At 55.0% G+C, this 20,324-nt stretch overlaps 4 protein-coding genes across 7 annotated transcripts; 3 read left to right on the top strand and 1 right to left on the bottom strand.

The window, feature by feature from the left end:
* The first annotated feature begins 133 nt into the window (after positions 1-133).
* JUNB (JunB proto-oncogene, AP-1 transcription factor subunit) lies at positions 134-1,958 on the top strand. The gene has a single exon (XM_027969552.2). The coding sequence runs from the start codon at positions 418-420 to the stop codon at positions 1,459-1,461; it is 1,044 nt and encodes a 347-aa protein (XP_027825353.1). The 5' UTR covers positions 134-417; the 3' UTR covers positions 1,462-1,958.
* A 2,665-nt stretch (positions 1,959-4,623) lies between these two features.
* On the bottom strand, positions 4,624-7,649 carry PRDX2 (peroxiredoxin 2). 4 transcript variants are annotated; one of them, XM_027969177.2, is made up of 6 exons: positions 7,589-7,649; positions 6,974-7,227; positions 6,726-6,879; positions 6,029-6,151; positions 5,759-5,889; positions 4,624-4,954 (listed from the first exon to the last, which is right to left on the bottom strand). In XM_027969177.2, exons 2-6 carry the CDS (start codon positions 7,074-7,076, stop codon positions 4,869-4,871), a joined length of 597 nt encoding a protein of 198 aa, XP_027824978.1. In that variant the 5' UTR covers positions 7,077-7,227; positions 7,589-7,649; the 3' UTR covers positions 4,624-4,868. The 4 variants fall into 4 exon arrangements, with proteins under 4 accessions (XP_027824978.1, XP_027824977.1, XP_012032954.1 ...); XM_027969176.2 differs by having other exon boundaries at positions 6,974-7,164; XM_012177564.3 differs by having other exon boundaries at positions 6,974-7,085.
* A 187-nt stretch (positions 7,650-7,836) lies between these two features.
* On the top strand, positions 7,837-10,619 carry THSD8 (thrombospondin type 1 domain containing 8). The gene is made up of 3 exons (XM_042249877.2): positions 7,837-8,060; positions 9,246-9,451; positions 10,506-10,619. Exons 1-2 carry the CDS (start codon positions 7,910-7,912, stop codon positions 9,443-9,445), a joined length of 351 nt encoding a protein of 116 aa, XP_042105811.1. The 5' UTR covers positions 7,837-7,909; the 3' UTR covers positions 9,446-9,451; positions 10,506-10,619.
* An 83-nt stretch (positions 10,620-10,702) lies between these two features.
* On the top strand, positions 10,703-14,847 carry RNASEH2A (ribonuclease H2 subunit A). Its single transcript, XM_012177833.4, has 8 exons — positions 10,703-10,930; positions 11,136-11,207; positions 11,333-11,459; positions 11,571-11,658; positions 13,126-13,263; positions 13,375-13,462; positions 14,416-14,539; positions 14,635-14,847. The coding sequence occupies exons 1-8, from the start codon at positions 10,804-10,806 to the stop codon at positions 14,768-14,770; spliced, it is 900 nt and encodes a 299-aa protein (XP_012033223.1). The 5' UTR covers positions 10,703-10,803; the 3' UTR covers positions 14,771-14,847.
* The last annotated feature ends 5,477 nt before the right edge of the window (positions 14,848-20,324 follow it).

Raw genomic sequence — 20,324 nt, 5'->3', positions numbered from 1 at the left:
GCGAGCCGCCTCCTCCCCTTCCCCACGCTCCAGAAGGGGGGTGCGGGGGCCTGGCTCCGGTGACAGCCAATCAGAGCGCACTTCCGTGGCTGACAACCGCGGTATAAAGGCTTGTGGCTCTGGCGGAGCGGCCGGGACCTTGAGCACGGCCAAGCCAGCACCGGAGCCAGCAGGGAGCAGGGAGCAAGGGAGAAGCGACACCAAGAAAACGAGCGCGCTAGAGAGGGGCAAAGGGGCTCGAGAAGCCGCACAGCTTCCTCGCACAGCCTCCGACCGGCCTCTCCCGACCAGTGCCAGCCCTCAGGAACGTTCGTCCAGACACCCGATACAGGCACAGCCGCGGACTGCGCGCGGCTAGCTGCAGCGAGGCCCGGGGCGGCCCCGTAGGGACCCCCTCAGACCGCCCGGGCCGCCCGGATGTGCACTAAAATGGAACAGCCCTTCTACCACGACGAATCATACGGAACAGCGGGATACGGCCGGACCCCGGGCGGCCTCTCTCTACACGACTACAAACTCCTGAAACCCAGCCTGGCGCTCAACCTGGCCGACCCCTACCGAAATCTCAAAGCACCTGGTGCGCGGGGTCCTGGCCCAGAGGGCAACGGCGGAGGCAGCTACTTTTCTAGCCAGGGTTCGGACACAGGCGCGTCACTCAAGCTCGCCTCATCGGAGCTGGAGCGCCTGATCGTCCCCAACAGCAACGGCGTGATCACGACGACGCCCACGCCCCCGGGACAGTACTTTTACCCCCGCGGGGGTGGCAGCGGTGGAGGTGCGGGGGGCGCAGGGGGCGGCGTCACTGAGGAGCAGGAAGGCTTCGCCGACGGCTTTGTAAAAGCGCTGGACGACCTGCACAAGATGAACCACGTGACGCCCCCCAACGTGTCCCTGGGCACCAGCGGGGGCCCCCCAGCCGGGCCCGGGGGCGTCTACGCCGGCCCGGAGCCTCCTCCAGTCTACACCAACCTCAGCAGCTATTCTCCGGCCTCTGCGCCCTCCGGAGGAGCCGGGGCCGCCGTCGGGACAGGGAGCTCGTACCCGACGGCCACCATCAGCTACCTCCCACACGCGCCGCCCTTCGCCGGCGGCCACCCGGCGCAGCTGGGCCTGGGCCGTGGCGCCTCCGCCTTCAAGGAGGAACCGCAGACCGTGCCTGAGGCGCGCAGCCGCGATGCCACGCCGCCGGTGTCCCCCATCAACATGGAAGACCAGGAGCGCATCAAAGTAGAGCGCAAGCGGCTGCGAAACCGGCTGGCGGCCACCAAGTGCCGGAAGCGGAAGCTGGAGCGCATCGCGCGCCTGGAGGACAAGGTGAAGACGCTCAAGGCCGAGAACGCGGGGCTGTCCAACACTGCCGGCCTCCTCCGGGAGCAGGTGGCCCAGCTCAAACAGAAGGTCATGACCCACGTCAGCAACGGCTGCCAACTGCTGCTTGGGGTCAAGGGACACGCCTTCTGAGCGCCCCCTTATCCCCCGTACGGACATTTCCCCAACCTGGACGGCTGGGCGCACGCCTCCCATGGGGCGAGGGGGCAGGCGGTGGGCACTGGCCCCGGGGCCTGAGGGCGCAACTAACCACACTGGACTCCTGCCCGCCCGCTCTGCGCCCAGTCCTTCCACCTCAACGTTTACAAGCCCCCCTTCCACTATTTTTTTTTATTTTTTTCCTGCAGAACTCAATTCATATTGAATATAATATATTTGTGTATTTAACAGGGAGGGGAGGAGGGGGCGATTGCGGCGGAGCTGGCCCCGCCGCCCGGTACTCTAGCCCTCGGGGATACTGGGGAGGGGACCCCCGCCCCCTGCCCTCCCCCCTCTGCACCGTACTGTGGAGAAGAAACACGCAGTCGGTTTCTAAAGGAGTTATTTTAAGCTGTGTTTATGTGTGAGTTCGTTTATTGTCCTTACTTTTTATTGAATCTATTTAAGTAAAAAAAAAAGTTCTTTATTAATTTCTGTTGTCTTTTTTTCAAGCCGGCCAGGGGGGAGGGAGGGGAGTACTGGGCAGCCCCCACCCCACGGCTGTTTGTGGCTTGCTCCTGTAACTGTGTCAACCTCGCCAGTTCTGTTCAGGCATCTTGCACCCTCAGCCGGGTGTCCAACCCTTCTGGCGTCTCCTGATCTCCCGGATTGGAAGGTCCAGGGTGTGTACACAGTCCAGCCACCCTTCCCCCCCCCCCCGCCCCCAGGGCCAGGGGACAGGATGCCTTGGGCAAAACGCTCAGCGCGCAGGCGCGGCACCTCCCAGCCGCGCGCGCCGGGGCTTTCCCCGCTGACGCTGCGGAAGCGCTGTCCAAACATGGGCTGATTCTGCCCAGTGACGCGACGGCGGTCTCCGGGCAGATTCCGGGAATCCCCTCCCCCGCTCTGCCGGGCAGGGCTGCGGCGCCGGGAAGGGGGCCGGGATTTTCCCAGGCTGGCGGCTACCGAGGCCCGGAAAGCCCCAGGCCTGGGTCCAGAGCGTCCGCGGTGGGCGGGCCGCGCTCCAGAGCCCCAAGAGCTACCCCAGAGTTTCCCCCATCGGGCTGGCCCCTGGGTCCTGCCCAGCCCACGCCCGCTGCATTTGACCTGACCCGGGCGGGGGGATGCAGTTGCCTGAGCGTCGTTGCCACCGCGATCCCCTCCCCACCCCCGCCAGGAAGGGCGGTGCCCGCCTGCCAGTTTCCCCTCCCGGGTGCCAGGCCGGGAGCGGGGCGACTGCCAGGTCTGGTCCTGCCGGGGCGGCTGCTCGGGCCGCCGGGCGCCGCCGCCGCCCTCGCACGGGGCTGCCTCCCCCGCAGCTAGGACGGGTGGGAGGGCGGCTGGCGAGCCCCGATGGGGATCTGGCAGGCTTCGGAGCTGGAAGCCCCCAGAACAGCAGAGAAAAACACAGACCGAGAAACCAGGCCACAGGACCTAGGTGCCGTAGAACAAACGCTCCATTAATTTGTTTATAAAATACTGAACGACCCGGTCCTGGAGTCACTAGCTAGACCAGGGCAGACAGACTATAAACAAGCAAACATGATTTGGAGATGGTGGTTAGTGCCAGGAAGAGAGAAAAAAAGAAAGAAAAAAAACTGGTCACAATGGTCGTGATGGAGCAGGGGAGGTGAGCTGCTTTGGAGAATGAATTGGGAACACGGAACTTTAATGAGGCGATTTTTCAGCTGACCCCTGAGAAAATCCTCAGTAACAGAGTTCTGCCAGAGAGAATAGTATATGCAACGTTTCTGTGGCCAGAACAAGATCAGCCTGTTAAAGAACACCAAGAAGCCACTATGCTTCAGTGGAGTGAACACACCGAGGTGGAGATGAGGTCAGGGAAGGCCATGTAGGGCCTTGTGGAGGGGTATAGATAAAATTCCAAGGCCAAGGACTTCCCTCGTGATCCAGTGGCCAAGAATCCGCCTGCTGGTGCAGGGGACTTGAGTTTGATTCCTGGTTTGGGAAGATTCCACATGCTGCGAAGCAACTAAGCCAGTGTGGTATGCCACAACTGCTGAAGCCAGCGCTCCAGGGCCCCTGCTTCAGAGAAGCCCCTGCCCTGCAGCTAGAGCAGCCCCCACTCACTGTGACTAGAGAAAGCCAACACTCAGCAATGAAGGCTTAGTGCAGTCAAAATAATTTAAAAATTTAAAAACAATAGAATAAAAACTCCAAGGCTGAGATGAGTGACTTTGGAGGGCATTAGGCGGGAGTACTACTAATGGTGGTGGTGGTTTAGTCACTAAGCTGTGTCTGACTCTTAAGTGACCCCATGGACTGTAGCCTGCCAGGTTCCTCTGACCATGGGATTTTCCAGGCCAAGAATACTGGAGTGGGTTGCCATTTCCTCCTCCAGGGGATCCTCTTGACTCAGGGATTGAACCTGCAACTCCTGCATTGTAGGCAAATTCTTTACTAAGCCACAAGGGAAGCTTAATTTAATAATGAGTCTATGGATTAAATGAGCATGTCAGTCCTGTGGAAGGAAATGAGGGCTAAGAATGGCAACACCACTTGCCTGAAAAAGTACAGCATCAAACTTTGCACCTTAGAACACTATGTTGCTCCTAATACCTGCCTTCTTGTCTAACCCTCACCCTTCCATTTCAGGGGAAAGACATAGACTTTCCAACCTCTGGTGGTACAGAACTTGCAGCAGGAACTATGCATGTACCTCATCCCCCTCTTGGTTCTACTTTCAGGATTGGGTCCCCACCTTCTTCCAGTCCCTGGAACCTGGTCCTATTAACCATTAATAGAATCCTGATCTTCACATACTTATCTCTTTTAACATGCATTGTCTTCATTCCCATTGGTCGTCTTTATTCCCGTTTTGCTATTGAAAAGACCCAGGGAAGACCACAGCTCCTAAGCGGCTTTTTAACCCAGGCTGGCTGCTGTTAAGGTGTGGGCGCTGCCCTGCCTGGCCAGGTTTCAGGTGATAAGGCAGCCTGTGACTTGCTCCCTGCAAGGGGCAACAGTGCCAACCACCTTCCCTTCAGGCCACAGAGAAAGAAAGCAGTGAGCATGAGGCAAGACTGCCACCTTGTGGCGGAGATTGGTAACCAGAATGTCAGTTTCCCAGGCCTCAGCCTGGAGAAAGCAGCCGCGGGTGGTACCACACCAGGACAAACCACACAAACACAAGACTTAGATCTGTCCCTAATACTTTATTAGTCACCTATAGGCCTGTTCCCAGTTATGTGGGCTCCAAGGAGGGGGTCACCATTCACCAGCTCGCAGCTGGGAGCTTGAGAAGGACTTGGCCTAACCCTCTGTGGTCATGGACTGTGGAGTCTGAAGGAGCAGGTCTGACATTTCCTGGGTCAGTACAGAACACACAGGTAGGGGCACAGAGGCAGGCCAAGAGCCCAGGCTTGCCACCATCTGCCAGCCTAGTTGTGTTTGGAGAAATATTCCTTGCTGTCGTCCACATTGGGCTTGATTGTGTCACTGCCTGGTGTCCAGCCGGCAGGGCAGACTGTGGAAAAACAGGGATGCACAGGAGAGGCTTGAGTGCATGTTCAAGGGAGAACGGTAGTGAGGGGACAAAGAGAGGCGCAAGAGCATGAGTTGCAGAAGAAAAGGCCTAGAGCCAAGTGCTCCAGGCCTAAGACCATGCCACATGATGAAAGAAGCCCTCCATGCTCAGCTGCAGGACTGTCTGACATTTTTCGGGGGCTGTACCTCAAGGCATGTGGGATCTTAGTTTTCCGACCAGGGATTTGAACCTGTGTCCTTTATAGTGGAAGTTTCAACCACTGGACTGCCAGGGAAGTCCCTATTTTATTTTTTGGTCATGCCATGTGCCTTATGGAATCTTAGTTCCCTGATCAGGGACTGAACTTGGGCCCTTAGCAGTAAAAGTTTGGAAACCACTGGACAGCCAGCAAATTCCCTGGCTGATATTTTAATTTCTTTCCGACTCCTTTAATTATATCTTTCTCTCTTAGCCCCCGTCCCAGTGGACTTCGAGGGCCAGTGGCCTTCACAGGAGAAGATAACTCTGATCCAATTAACATTCAAGCCTGCCTGCCTTGGTACAGGCCTTCTCAAATATCTTCTATGGAGTTCTGTTACCTCCCCAGTTGTCTGCCCTTATATTGGGGTAGTATCTCCCCAACCGGACTAGAAATTTCTTGCAGACCTTGAGCTGAATCTTCTCTGGGGCCCTCACATCCACTCCACACAAGCAATACAGCAGACCATGAACATATGTGTGCATGACCCAGGGGCTGCGTATGAACCCACATGTGGACACATGTGAATGGGTGTGTCTGCTCACCTTCCCCATGCTCATCTGTGTACTGGAAAGCCTGGACCAGCCTCAGAGCCTCATCCACGGAGCGTCCCACAGGCAAGTCATTGACGGTGACCTGGCGAAGGACACCCTTGCCGTCGATGACAAAGAGGCCCCTGAGATATCGGAGTTCACAGTGAGGAGCCGCGGCGCCCACTGTCAGGACCCAGGGAGGGAGCAGACTCCCTGCTAGCCACAGGGTGAGAGTGGTCCCCTCACCCTAAGGATGGGGGCTTCCCGAGGTTCCCACAGTACCTGTAGGCGACCCCCTCATCTTCCTTCAGCACGCCATAATCACTGGACAACTTTCTGGTTACATCAGCCAGCAGGGGGATGTTCAGTGGGCCCAAGCCTCCCTCCTTCCGGGGAGTGTTGATCCTGGGGGCGGGGGAGAGAAGGTTGGGACCTCAGGATGGCTGGTGCAGCAGGGTCCTTACCCTGTGATAAGGGCCTGGGTGCGATGAGGGCTGGAGAAGGGGGTGCTGGAGGTGAGAGATAAGCAGCCTGAAAGCAAGTCTCAGGGAGCCCCACCCACCCCACCCTGAAGTGGCTGCAGAGGCTGCTTCCCACAACTGGGAAGACTAAGTTAATACTCTAGCAAAGTAACTTCACGTGTGCAGCAGCAATGGGAGGCAGAGAACCTGCCCTGAAGTCCTCTTTCGAACTCTTAAACTGGAGTTTCCATCTGGCTCAAATAGTTCTTGGGAGGGAGGCTGCATTGCCTTAACTGAGATAAAACATTTATCAACGCCCTATGCCACAGAAACTGCTTTCCAAAGGCTAATTACTGCCATCATCCTGAAGGACTTGGGAATCACCCTCTCCATTATTTTCTTGCTGGGAAAGGCATACGCAGAGGTTGCCCACTGACCAGGAGAACACACAGCTGGGGCCCTAGAGAGGTGTAGGTTTAGTTGTACCCTCCCTCCTTGCTGGTGATCTCCATTCCTACCAAGCCAGGTGGGTGAACTGAGAGTCGACGGAGACGCCCAGCACCTCGCAGTTCAGCTTGTGGAACTCCTCAGCACGGTCGCTGAAAGCTACGATCTCCGTGGGGCACACAAAGGTAAAGTCCAGCGGGTAGAAAAAGAGGACCACGTACTTCCCTGGGGAAAGGGGTGGGAAGAGACGAGAAGTTGGGGCTCGGGCCCTCTAAGGCTTGTGCCCCGCCCCCACCGCGGCCCCCATCTAGGCCCTCACCTTTGTAGTCGGAAAGCTTCACCTCCTTGAAGGCGCCATCCACCACCGCGGTGGCCTGGAATTCCGGGGCGGGCTTTCCGAGGTGCGCCTTGCCGCAGGCCATGACTGAAAGCTGAGAGGCCCCCCCCGCCCCACCCACGCCGGGTCAGTGTGCTCTGGACGACCCTTTGTCTTCACTTCCCAAGGTCACGCTGCATATCCGGCCGAGTTACCGAGTCAGAGCGACGGAGACACTTGCGGCCCTGCCCCGCACCCTGTCCGGGACCAGGTCGGCGCGGCCGGGAGACTTTAGGAGACCCGCCCACCTGGACAGCTAGGGCGGCCGGGCTGCGGCCGCCCGGTCCCCAGCTAGCGTGTCGGCCGTAGCGCGATCGCGCAAGCCCACCCGCCCAGAAGATGTCGCGAGTTGGGGACGGGAAGCATGGGGATGCGGCCGGTACTCCAAGGTTCTGGCCTCGGTTTCCCGCCCCCCACCCCCACTCCCACTCCCGCAAGGACAAAGGCAGCCGCTACGGCGGGCGGAAAACAAAGGCGGCCGGCGCTGAGGTCTGGATTGGGCCTGAGCTGCTCCAAGGGGGCCCATCCCGCAGCGCGATGCACTCTCGGTGTCCATACCTGCGTGGGTAAGGGCGAGACGCACGGACTCTCGGATGCACGGACTTGATTTCGCAGGGCCAAGCCAGCCCAGACCAGCGGCGCCTTTTATAGTCGGCCCGAACCAAGACGCCTAGGGCACGGGGAGGTGGGCGGACTTACGGAGCGGTCGGGTCCACTGCAGGAAGCGCAGGGGAGGGGAAGCAGAGCCGGCCGCGACCACGCGCCCGCGAGTGGCGGGGGGAGACGCGCAGTCTCCGGCCCAGACCACTACACCAGACTGCGGGGGGTGATGCGCGGGGCCTTCTCTTTGGAGCGCGCCGGGGTCGGTTGGAGTCCGGCATGGCCCGGAGCCGGGCGGCACTACTACTGCCGTCTCTGATGCTCCTGCTGCTGGTGACCCCTTCCCAGGTCTCCCCCGACTACCAGTACTTCGGCCAGCAGGGCGAAGGGGACACCTGGGAGCAGCTGCGGCTGCAGCATCAGGAGAAAGGTAACTGCAGGCCCCGGATATGACAGTGCAGAAAGGGGCCTCATTTGCCCCCACCTCACCATCTGGCTGCAGATAGACCCTCCTCCAGGGACTTCAAATTTCTGCCTTGCTGAGCCCTGGGGGTACCTCTTGGGCTGGTTACTTTGGCTTAGTTTTCTCATATGTAAGTTAAGATAATGTCTTTAAGCAGTATACACAGGGAGAGGGGAGTGGACAGGCAATAAATACCAATGCAGACGTGTCCATAAATTCATGGATAAGTGCTGAGAAAGGCAGAGATAGAGAAGGCAGGGCGCATGGAAACTTCCAAAGTCAGAGAAGGCCTCCTGGCTGAAGATAGGTAACCAGTGCAGCCAGAATAACAAGCAAAAAGCCCCAAATGCGAAAATGTAAGGGGAGGAGCGTGCCAGTGAGTCAGAACAGCAAGTGCCAAGATGGAAAGAGAAATGGAAAGAGGCCAGTGTTGTCTGGCAGAGGCTTCATGAGGGCATGAGGTGTCAGGACTTTCTGAGCCCCAGACTTGAGCTAAGACCTGTCAGCTAGGGCCATAGGGAAGAGTCTGTAAAAGAACAGTTGTAAAGGGCGTCTGATAAATGCAGCTGCTTTAAAAGTGGTCAAGATAATTGTTTTTGTATTCCCATGCATAGCCAGGGGCTTTAAGTACCTTCATTATGCTAATTATGTCCTTTAATTTGCCACCTGGTAATGCTGCTGGTCAGGTGACACTGGACTTGTTGGACCGGCTTGTGATCACAGCCTTGTAGAGAGGAGTCACCTTCAGACGGTGGCCACCAAGTGTGTTGTACCACACCCCCAACTGGACAGGCAGGCACAGATGGGACGTGTCATTTTGCAGCCCATCTGGGCCGCTCACCAGATGTGTGAGCTTGGAAAGGTGGGTTGCTCTTCTTAGGTCTCAGTTTCCCCACCTGGGACTAATGGGAAGATTAGAGATCATCTGTGTCGGGCTAGGTGGCAGAGAAACACAGCTGAGCGAATATGCTGTTGTTCAGTCGCTCAGTCGTGTCCGACTCCTTGCGAACCCATGGGCGGCAGTTCGCCAGGCTTCCCTGTTCTTCACCATCTCCCGGAGTCTGGAACTGTTATTTGTTAGTATCTTTCTCCTCCGCCCTCCTTAGAATGCGGGGATATAGGTTCCCCCTCTACCTGGCTCTCCATCCCTAGAATTGGAAGACTCTGTCCTTGGCCCTTGGGGAAAGTGGCGCTGTTTCTGCGACCTGGGCAAGCAGGAGCGCAGCCGCGAGGTGGTGGGCACGTCGCCGGGTCCGGTGTTCATGGACCGCGAGAATCTGGTGCAGGTGCGACCCTGCCGGCAACGGGACTGTTCATCCTGCGAGCCGAACGACTGCGACTGGAGGCTCTGAGCCCGGGTGAGCAGCGGGCGTGGAGGAGGCGCCCCTCCCCCGCCCCCCCACACGCACCCTCGGCGGGCTGGCTTGTCGGGGCCCTGAGTCCCCAGGATGGGAGGAGAGAGAGGAAGGGCTGAACGTGGGAGCGCGGGCACGAGGCGGGCATCGGGAAAAGGAACACTAAATCTGGGGCTTGAGCAGAGCGTGGGAAAGGAGAGCTGAGTTAGGAGATGTGAGACCCGCTGATATCCGAGGAGAAAGGAAGATAGACGGTGGGGGTGGGGAAGGGGAAAACGGAGACGGAGGAACAGAAACCCACAAGCTGAGGGCGTGAGCCCTGATGAAAGCAGAAAATAGAAAGAGATGCATTCGTTGGAACAAATCTAGGAGGCGTGCTCCTCGCTAAGACGTGAGAAAAAGGGAAAAGAGCAGAGAAGGGGGCGAGGGCTTGAACCCTGAGTTTGGCAGGGGGAGGGAGCCTGCTTGATGGACGAAGACTCTAAGCCGGATTCTGGAGAAGTCTGGGATCTCTGTTCAGGGGTAGAGGAGGATTAGCCCAAAGAGAGGATACGAAGCGGGCGGGGGTAGGGGGGAGGCGCTTCCGGTGAGCTACGAGGGAGTTGGGGGTTCCAAGTCCGAAGGTTTGAGTCCAGTGGGAGCCAGAATTCCTACTATAGGGGGCTTAGACTGTGTGGCGCTCCAGGGACCTCGAACACAGGAGGGCCTGAAACCAGATGAAGGCCGGGAACTCGGTGATGCGGACACCGAATTCTCGGAGTCTAGTGGTATTTGACCTTCTGGGCTTTGACGGGGCTTCCCACGTGGCTCAGACGGTAAAGAATCCTCCTGCAATGCGGGAGACTTGGGTTCGATCCCTGGGTTGGGAAGATCCCCTGGAGGAGGGCGTGGCAACCCACTCCAGTATTCTTGCCTGGAGAATCCCATGGACAGAAGAGCCTACAGTCCAAAAGGTCGCAAAGAGTCGGATACGACTGAGCGACTAAGTACAGCACAAGCTTTGATGAGGTCGAGTCCTTCAAGTCTCCCCCTCTATTTCCCCTTGTCTGCCCACTAGCCGCAGCGGGAGGAGCTCCAGAGACACCGGGGCGGAGCTTGGAAAGCGACACCGCCCACCCGGTTCCCCAAGCGCGGAGCTCGCTTGTCAGCCTCGGAAACTACAATTCCCAGGAAGCCGCACGGCAGCGGCGTCGGCGAAGGCTGCGCAAACGTCAACGGCGGCTGGCGTGTTGGGGGCGTGTCCTGTGTGCCGATAGGTCGAGAGCTGGCACTGTTGCGGAGCCCGCGGAAAACGCCCGGGGAGACCTTTCCTTGCAGACTTCCTTACTACGGCTGGTGGCGGCGGCCGAGGCGGCATGGATCTCAGCGAGCTGGAAAGAGACAATACGGGCCGCTGTCGCCTGAGTTCGCCTGTGCCTCCTGTGTGCCTCAAAGAGCCCTGCGTCCTGGGCGTCGATGAAGCGGGCCGGGGCCCGGTGCTGGGTGCGCCCCCCAGGGCTGGGTGGGGGAGGGGCATGATAAGGGGAATGCAAGTTGCAGTGGAACCGGAGCTGGGGTTGCACCAGCCTCGGGAAGGGGGGTGATAGCGGTGATGGCGATGGCATTGGTGATGGCACCGAAAAAAAAGCGGTGATGATGGACTAGAGGTGGCGGCTTTCACGGGCTCACTGGACTCCCTCTTCCGCAGGCCCCATGGTCTATGCTATCTGCTATTGTCCTCTGTCCCGCCTGGAGGATCTGGAGGCCTTAAAAGTGGCAGGTGAGCACTGAGGTGCGTCTAGGGAGGGGGTTCCTGGGCATGGGCACTGGTGGGTGCAGGCTGGAGGGGAAAAGCAGGAACTGCGGGATCCAGCCCCTCCCCTTCTCTCCCAACCCTCCTCCCAGACTCAAAGACTCTGTCGGAGAGCGAGCGGGACAGGCTTTTTGCGAAAATGGAGGAGGACGGGGACTTTGTGGGCTGGGCACTGGACGTGCTGTCTCCAAACCTCATCTCTACCAGCATGCTTGGGCGGTGAGGGGTCCCGGAGGGTGGGGGAGGGGGCCGGAAGGAGGGGCAACCAGAGTGGGTTGGAAAGGATGGGTGGCTGGAACGAAGTTGACTCGGTTCTGTCCTCCACCACAGGGTCAAATACAACCTGAACGCCCTCTCTCATGATACAGCCACAGGGCTAGTGCAGTTTGCGTTGGACCAGGGTGTGAACGTGGCCCAGGTGAGCTAACTGTTGGATTGCCCCCATTTAATCCTCTCAGGATAAAATAGCAGTGTAGAAGTGCAGTGGGTGACTCTGCATCAAACATACCTAGAATATCAGAAACGTGTGTTACTGCTGCTGATGTCCTACTGTTTTTATTGTATTGTATTGTCTTTTTTTTTTTTGGCCACACTGCATGGCATATGGGATCTTCATTCCCCCACCAGGGATTGAACCCACACCCACCCCTGCTTTGGAAGCATGGAGTCTTAACCACTGGACTACTAGGGAAGTTCCCCCAACTGTTTCTTCCACCCCAAATGTGTGCTCCACTGAGGACCATTGTGGAGCCCCCAGCCTCACCCCCATCTAATCTCTGTCTCTATCCTAACAGTTCAGTGTCTAGAACGAATCCCACATGTTTGCCTCCATTCTCCCCCAGCCCCCTCCCCTACCAGCAGACAGTCATTTATATTTTTGGAATGTAAATCTTGACATTTAATTTTCTGAGCACCGTGGGAATTAGGAAAACTCACAAGCAAGCGGAGAAATGAGATTAAATCACCAGAGAGAAATAGAAGTTGGCATTGCAGCCAGTGCTCTGAGGCAAAGAACAGACTGTTTTGAGAGAATCAGAAGGGCAAGTACACTTGAGATAGGGAGTGTAATAAGAGGCCTTGCTGAGGAGGTGGCTCAGGTCTAGGACTCTGTGCAATGCCTTGGAGACAAACAAGGACCTTTGCCTACACAAAGAATATGGAGCTGCCTATACAGTGCTGAAAACAGACAGACAAGGACCCTACCCTCAGGGGTTCATGACCAAGTCAGGGGAGATGGATGGGCAGCTGGTAAGCACATAATAAAGGTAGTTTTGAGAATAATAACAGCTATGGCGATCCCTTGTCCTGTTCCTTTTCTGACCCCATTTCTGTTCCAGTCATGTGGTCTCTACTGCTGTCCAGAGTACTTGGCATGGTCCGGCCTCAGGACCTTTGCACTGGCTCTTCCCTCTGCCTAGAACACTCTTTCTCTGATCTCCCCATGGCTCATTCCCTCATTTCCTTCAGGCCTTTATTAAAATGTCACCACATCAGAGTGACTTTTCCTAAAATACCCCTGAACTGTTGAAAATTATAACCTCTTCTCAATCTCCCCCATCCTTTATTATTTATCTTCTCTGTCTGTGGTCCTCACCAGAGTGTCTACTCTGGCGTGTTCACTGCTGTGTCTCCAACACCTAGAGCAGCCCGTGGCATGCAGTAGGTGCTCAGTAAATGTAGAATGGATATAGTGTGATCAGGGAAAGCCTCTTTGGGAGGTGATGTTTGAGCTGAGATCTGGATGCAGCCTGGGCCTGGTCATGAGCTGAGAGAAGAATATTCCAGGCAGTGGGAGCAGCAGATGCAGGACCATGAAGCTGGGCCATCGGCACAGTTGTTTTTTCTGGGTGTTTGTTGACTGAGTACATTTCTCTCACCACGGCAGGTGTTTGTGGACACCGTGGGGCTCCCAGAGACATACCAGGAACGGCTGCAGCAGCGTTTTCCTGGCATTGAGGTGACAGTCAAGGCCAAGGCAGATGCCCTCTACCCCGTGGTCAGTGCTGCCAGTATCTGTGCCAAGGTTAGGCCCGCACTGGCCATGGCCAGCTCCCAGCATCCCCCTGGGCAAGGAGGCAGGCGTGGCTGCTTCACGGTGCCTGTTGGAGATCCCAAGTGCCTGTTTTGCCCACAGGTGGCCCGAGACCAGGCCGTGAAGAACTGGAAGTTTGTGGAGAAACTGCAGGACCTGGACACTGATTATGGCTCAGGCTACCCTAATGGTGAGCAGATGGCAGCCACAGTAAACTAACAAGGTGGGCTTGGCATGCTTCTGAGGTTTTCTAAGTTGTTCCTCTCAGCCTACTCTGCAGCAGAAGAGGCTGAGGCTCAGATAGGGGGGCCACCTGCTTATGTGTGGTAGCGCTGTATTCCAGCTGGCAGGCCCCTCTTCCCTTCTCCCTCCCTCCCTCCCTCCCTCCCGGCTGTCTCTCTGGAGCTCCAGTGAAGCACAGAGGCTTATGGTGGACCTAAGGGGCAGAGTGAGGGGTACCAGTTCCTGTCCAGTGATCCCAGCTTGAATTCATTGTTTCTCTTCATTAGGAGGCTCAGTCTCCTGGTTGTAAGGTGGAAATGACTGTGCCCTATCCCCAGTAAACTCTGCTGAAGACACACAAGGCCAGAGGCAATGATTCAGTGCCTGGGTACCAGGAACCCTTTGGCAGTTGGGTGGGACAACCTAGCAAGTCTGGGACTGGACTTAGGTGAGGCCAAAGGGAGGAAAACCAAGTCTAGGCCAAACACAGTTTGGGCAGTGTTCATTGCTTACTGGGCACCTCGTATGTGCCTTGCAGAGCCAAGCCCTGGGGATTTAGCCATGAGCAAAGCAAGCAGGGACCTCCCTGTGCCCACTAAGTTGGTGGTTGCATGGGGAAAATGGGTGTTAACCTAATGTTCCACAAATGCTGGTTCAGTGCCTGTTGTCCCTGGGGAGGTAAGCGAGATGACCCAGAGGCAGTCTCCCTGAACTTCACCTTGAGCACCTGTTCTCAGGCAGAGGATCTGTGAGAACAGCCTGTGCAAGGGTCTGGAGACAGGAAGATGTCTCAGACAGTGATGAGTCCCTCGGGTACTCAGGAAGAGGTCTGAGATGAGGTGGTGGGCTCTCAGATGCCAAGCTGAGAAGCTGAGACATCACGGCAGGGCTCTCCCACTGTCCACCCTACCCTGCCCCCAGATCCCAAGACGAAAGCCTGGTTGAGGAAGCATGTGGACCCTGTGTTCGGCTTTCCCCAGTTTGTCCGCTTCAGCTGGCGCACAGCCCAGAGCATCCTGGAGACTGAGGCAGAAGACGTGAAGTGGTAGGTGTCTGGAAGCGAGGGTGAGAAGCCAGGGCTCCGCCCTGCCTGGGAGGACCAATCCCCCAGAAGTTGGAGTCACCGCCTCTCTCCCACAGGGAGGACTCAGAGACTGGGGATCAGGAGGGGCCTGGGAAGATCAAGTCCTACTTCAGTGAAAGCCCCCAAACCTGCCTCCGCCTTCCCCATCGGTACTTCCAGGAGCGGGGCCTGGAGTCAGCCACTGTCCTCTAGGAGCCAGCCTGGACCCCATTTACCTGTCCCCCATCACCCGTCCCCCCTCAGTTCGTGATTAAAATTCTTCAAGGAAAGCTAAGTGTGGGGATTCTACTTTGGGATAGAAGTATGTTCTGTCTGCGTCTGGACCCAGTCACTGACTTCTGGAACCTAAACAGGATGGGTATTGGTTGATTTAATTAGATTTTTTAAATGCCTGGTAGATTTGTTTGATGCAGAATTAGGAACCAGTACGCTGAGAAGCTAAGGGCTTCCCAGTGGCACTAGTGGTAAAGAACCCGCCTGCCAATGAAGACCACATAAGAGACACAGATTCGATCCCTGGGTCGGGAAGATCCCCTGGAAGAGGGTATGGCAACCCACACCAGTGTTCTTGCCTGGAGAATCCTGTAGACAGAAGAGCCTGGTGGGCTACAGTCTATAAGGTCACAAGCAGTTGGACACAACTGAAGTGACTGAGGGTCCCACCACATACCACACTGAGAAGCTCCCCTTCCATACTACCCCCCAACACCCTGGTCGACTTAATGGGGTGTCTCAGTCCTTTGTGGCCTGTTGTAACAAAACACCACAGGCTGGGTGCTTTATAAACAATAGATACTTCATTTAACAGTTCTAGAGGCCGGAAATCCAAGATCAGGGTACCAACCCAGTTGGCTTCGGGGAAGGCCCTCATCCAGATCACAGACTGCCGTCTCCCTGGGTTCTCACGTGAAGGGGTGAGGAATCTCTGCAGGGTCCCTTTTATGAGGGCACTAATCCCACCCATTAGAGAGCTCCACCCATGTGACCTTGTCCCCTCCCAAGGTGTAAGGTGTCCTCCTTACACCTAAGACCATCTTTGGGGGTTAGGATTTCAGCCTGAGTCTTTTGGGGGCTATACAAACATCTGGACTATAGCAGGTGCCTCTTAGGCCCTTCTGGAGGTACCTTGGCATGTTACAGGTATATATACGGATACATTGTAACTGAGGTTCCATTTTTTAAACAAATGAAAACAAAGTATACCTTAGATAGTCTGCATAGCTGTTTTTAAAATAAATTGTCTTATTTATGTTTCAGCTGCGGCTGGGTGTTCCTTACTGTGCTTTTCTCTAGTTAGGGCAATCAGAGGGTGCTCTCCAGTTGCGTTGCTTGCGCTTCTCATTGCAGCGACTTTTGTTGTGGAGCCCAGACTCTAGGACACATAGACTTTGGTGGTTGCTGCTCTCGGACCCAGTTGCCCTGTGGCGTGTGGAATCTTCACACACCAGGGATCGACCTGTGTCCCCCACATTGGCAGCTGAATTCTTAACCAGTGGACGACCAGGGAAGTTCAGGCATAGCTCTTTTTACCACATATATCTTAGGATAATTCAAATACGTGTCCAGAAGCCTTCCTTGTTCTGATAACAGCTGCAGATTCCTCTATGGTGTGACTGTCCTGTTTATTTAACACCTTGAATAGACCTTGAGTTATGCCCAGCTTTCTGTTAAACTTGTACAGCAGGGAATGACAGGTTTGCCATCATTTTCTCACTGTTGTGTCTGTAAGAACAAATTTCCGGGGGTAGGTTTCCTGGGTTAAAGAGACTATCTAATTTGAATACATCCAGATATATCCAGATTCCCTCTGTGAAGGCTTGTGCTCAGCAGCACTCCCACAAACAATGTAAGTGAGCGTTAGTTTCCCTCACAGCCATGCCAGCACCAGGACAAGTTTGTCTCACTCCGTGAGAAGTTTGGAAGTCAGGAGCTCAACATTAAATACTGTCTTTGTTTTTTCTGTTTTTTTTTTAAATGTTTTGTTGCATCCGGTCCTACTTGTGACATGTGGGATCTCTCACTGGGGCCCATAGGCTTCTCCTGTGGCCCAGGGGCTCAGTAGCTGCAGTGTGCAGGCCAGAGTGCAGTACATGGGACCCTAGTTCCCCGACCAGGAACTGAACCCACGTGCCTTGCATTTGAAGGCAGATTTTTGACCAGTGGACCACCAGGGAAGTTGCAAAGATACTGGTCTTTTAGTCCATCTTCTATTTTGCCAGTTTAGGTGGGTTTTGCCTCTCATGATCCCAGGATGGCTGCCATGGCTCAAAATATCACATCCCAACCTTCAAAGGCCTCATCTACAAGTAGCCACCTTTTCTTTTCCTGGCTGAAAGCAGGACACGTCTATCCCTGAAGCAATCTGTTGCAAGGGGAATGGAATATCTGGGGTAAAGGATTAAATACTGATACCTGGGGGTAGGGAGAGACTCCATATCTGCCCATTCCCCCAATTCTTGATCCCCAGACACACACCTTGACTAGAACAGTAGGATTTTATTTCACCCTCTTTTTTAATTTCACCTTTTTGGTGTTTTTTTTTTTTTTTTTTTTTGCTGCATGGCCTGTGGGATCTCAGTTCCCTGACCAGCAATTGAACCCAGGCCACAGCAGTGCAGGCACCGAGTCCCAACCGCTAGACCACCAGGGGACTCCTGAACAGTGAGATCTTAGCGGAGAAGGAGAGAGAATATTTGGCTGTGCCAGTTCTGTGTTGCAGCGTGTGGGATCTTTTGGGAGGGCTGTGTGGGATCTGACAGTACCTGGACTTCTGTAGTTGTGGTACATGAGCTTAGTTAGTTACCCCATGGCCTGTGGAATCTTAGCTCCCCCTGGTTGGGGAGCTGAGACCCCACAAGCCATGACCAGGCATCGAACTCACATCCCCTGCATTGGCAGGCAGATTCTTAACCACTAGACCTCCAGGGAAGTCCCAGCATGAGAACTCGTGATCGTGACGTGTGAGATCTAGTTCCTTGACCAGGGGTCATACCCAGACCTCCTGCATTGGGAGTGTGGAGTCTTAGCCAATGGACCACCAGCCAAGTCCCAGCTCTTCACTTTTTAGTAAATGCTGTGATGGCAAAAAAAGAAAAACCAGGGCATTGTGGGAATATTATTTATGGAGTGTGTATTATCCGTCAGCCAAGGCTGCCATAGGAAAGTATCTCACACTGGGATACTTAACCAACAGAAATTAATTTTCCCACAGTTCTGGAGGCAGAATCCAGGATGAAAGTATCGGCAGGGTTGATTTCTTCTGAGATCTCTCTCCTTGACTTGTAGACGGCCATCTTCTTCCCTGTCATCCCCTCCCTCTGTGTGTGTCCTAATCTCTACTTATAAGGACTCCAGTCATAAGAGATTAGGGCCCACTCATAGGACTTCAGTTTACCTTAACTGTCTCTTTTTTCAAAAGTTTATTTGTTGGTTTATTTTTGGCTGCGCTGTGTCTGCCGCTGCACAGAAGAGCTACTCTAGTTTCAGTGTGCAGGATTCTCTTGGTTGCAGAGCATGGGCTCTGGGACGTGCAGGCCTCAGCAGTTGTGGCTGGAGGGATCTGGAGCACTGGCTCAGTAGTTGTGTTTCAGGGGCTTAGTTGCCTCATGGTGTGTGGGATCTTCCCAAAGCAGGGATTGAACCTGTGTCCCCTGCATTGGCAGGCGGATTCTCAACCACTGGACCACCAGGGAAACCCCTTAACTGCCTCTTTTAAGGCTTATCTATAAACATATTTACATTCCGAGGTACCAAGTCTTAGGGCTTCAGCATGACTTTTGCAGGTGGATGGGTGCAATTCAGTTCTTGAGAGAACACCCCTGCGCTCTGTGAGTCCTGTGCTGGACATGGGGAAGCCAGGGCTGACCAGTCACAGTCATAAGCCTCCACTGAGGATCTGAGAGCTCCCAGAGTGCACATGGGGAGGCCAGCTCCCGCCTGGAGCTCCTGGCCTAGAGCCTGAAGACCTGACTGGCTGAGATCTGAAGTGTGAGAGGGATGAAACAGATAACAGAATAGTAAAAGTGGTTCTGGGCTTCTCTGGTGGCGCAGGTGGTAAAAGAATCCACCCGCAATGCAGGAGACCCGGGTTTGATCCCTGGGTCGGGAAGATCCCCTGGAGAAGGGAGTGGCCACCCACTCCAGTATTCTTGCCTGGAGAATCCCATGAACAGAGGATCCTGGCGGGCTTCAGTCCGTGGGGTCGCAGAGTCGGGCCTGGCTGAGCGACTAAGCACACGCGCATGCAAAGGTTGTTCTGGGCGGTGGGAGCGGCAAGTGCAGAGAGCTGAGGTGAGAGGACCTGGCTGCAAGGAGGCCCCAGAGGAGAGGTGATGAGGCCAGACCTTGGGAAGAGCCGTGACCAACCTGTTTTTCTGCCTAAAGACATCTTTCTATTTACTCCTCTGCCTGTGGCTATCACTATAGTTACAAAATATAAAACCTGATTCCATTTGTTTTTGTGTTTTTTTTTTAAATTCACCTGCAAGGCTTGTGGGATTTTAGTTCCCTGACCAAGGATCAAACCCACACCCTCTGCAGTGGAAGTGCAAGATCTTAACCACTGGACCACCAGGGAAGTCCCAGCCTGATTCCATTTGTAATTCTGCCCTTTTCTATGCCATAAATGTTGAGTATCTCAGACTTGCCTCCTTCCCTCTCAGAATTACTAGAAGTACAGTTCATCTTGGAATCATTGGACCTCTGACAGCTTCCCTGATAGTTCAATTGGTAAAGAATCCGCCTGCAATGCAGGAGCCCATGGTTCGATTCCTGGATCGGGAAGTTCCCCTGGAGAAGGGATAGGCTACCCACTCCAGTATTCTTGGGCTTCTCTTGTGGCTCACCTGGTAAAGAATCCACCTTCAGTGAGGGAGACCTGGGTTCAATCCCTGGGTTGGGAAGATCCCCTGGAGAAGGGAATGGCTACCCAACTCCAGTATTCCTGGCCTGGAGAATTCCATGGACTCGCAAAGACTTCCCTGGGGGCTCAGATGGTAAAGTGTCTGTCTACAATGCAGGAGACCTGGGTTCGATCCCTGGGTCGGGAAGATCCGCTGGAGAAGGAAATGGCAATCCACTCTAGTACTATTGCCTGGAAAATCCCATGGACAGAGGAGCCTGGTAGGCTACAGTCCATGGGGTCCCAAAGGGTTGGACACAACTGAGTGACTTCGCTTAAGGAGAAACTGTTACCGTTTTTCCTCCCAGCTGGTGACAAGCAGAAACTAGGGGGTACTGTCAAGCTGTAACTCACAAATATTTCTTCTAACAAAAGTCTAGTAGGACTTCCCTGGTGATCCAGGGGATAAGACTCCACGCTACCAATGCAGGGAGCTCGGGTTTGATCCCTGGTCAGGGGAACTAAGATCCCACATGCCGCAGCTAAGACCCTTGCATCACAACTACTGAGTCCGTGAGCTCCAGAGCCCATGCACCATAACTTAAGAAGCCTGTGTCCCACGAGGAAGGCCAGCAGCATCAAGTTCACCAGGCAGTTATAAGTGTGGAGTCCAGCTGTTTGGAACTGAGGCAACCTTCCTAAGACTGTGATAGAGAACCAGGAGAATCACAAAGAAGATGGAATTGGGTGGAAAATAACAAATAAGTATGTGAGTGAAAAAAAAAGATGTGGAGTTCAGGTTCCCACATCAGACCTGCCTAAGAACCCCAAGGTTTTATTTAAACTGAAGTTGACAACAACGTTTGCTTCTTGAAAGTTTCAGATGATTGCTCCCACACTCCTCAG

Source organism: Ovis aries, chromosome 5 (assembly GCF_016772045.2).
Source record: "Ovis aries strain OAR_USU_Benz2616 breed Rambouillet chromosome 5, ARS-UI_Ramb_v3.0, whole genome shotgun sequence".
Taxonomy (NCBI): domain Eukaryota; kingdom Metazoa; phylum Chordata; class Mammalia; order Artiodactyla; family Bovidae; genus Ovis; species Ovis aries.
Note: the sequence above shows the minus strand (reverse complement) of the source record. Positions and strands in the feature narration are given on the sequence as shown.

Bases quoted from the DNA above. Each gene is read 5' to 3' on its own strand.
- PRDX2 (XM_027969177.2), bottom strand. From the start codon at position 7,076: ATGGCCTGCGGCAAGGCGCACCTCGGAAAGCCCGCCCCGGAATTCCAG. The intron at 6,152-6,725 runs GTAGGAATGGAG...CCCCGCCCCCAG, and splicing joins CAGTTCACCCACCTGGCTTG to GATCAACACTCCCCGGAAGG. The intron at 4,955-5,758 runs GTGAGCAGACAC...GTTTTTCCACAG, and splicing joins CACAGATGAGCATGGGGAAG to TCTGCCCTGCCGGCTGGACA.
- JUNB (XM_027969552.2), top strand. From the start codon at position 418: ATGTGCACTAAAATGGAACAGCCCTTCTACCACGACGAATCATACGGA.
- RNASEH2A (XM_012177833.4), top strand. From the start codon at position 10,804: ATGGATCTCAGCGAGCTGGAAAGAGACAATACGGGCCGCTGTCGCCTG. The intron at 11,460-11,570 runs GTGAGGGGTCCC...CCTCCACCACAG, and splicing joins TCTACCAGCATGCTTGGGCG to GGTCAAATACAACCTGAACG. The intron at 14,540-14,634 runs GTAGGTGTCTGG...TCTCTCCCACAG, and splicing joins GAGGCAGAAGACGTGAAGTG to GGAGGACTCAGAGACTGGGG.
- THSD8 (XM_042249877.2), top strand. From the start codon at position 7,910: ATGGCCCGGAGCCGGGCGGCACTACTACTGCCGTCTCTGATGCTCCTG. The intron at 8,061-9,245 runs GTAACTGCAGGC...CTCCATCCCTAG, and splicing joins GCTGCAGCATCAGGAGAAAG to AATTGGAAGACTCTGTCCTT.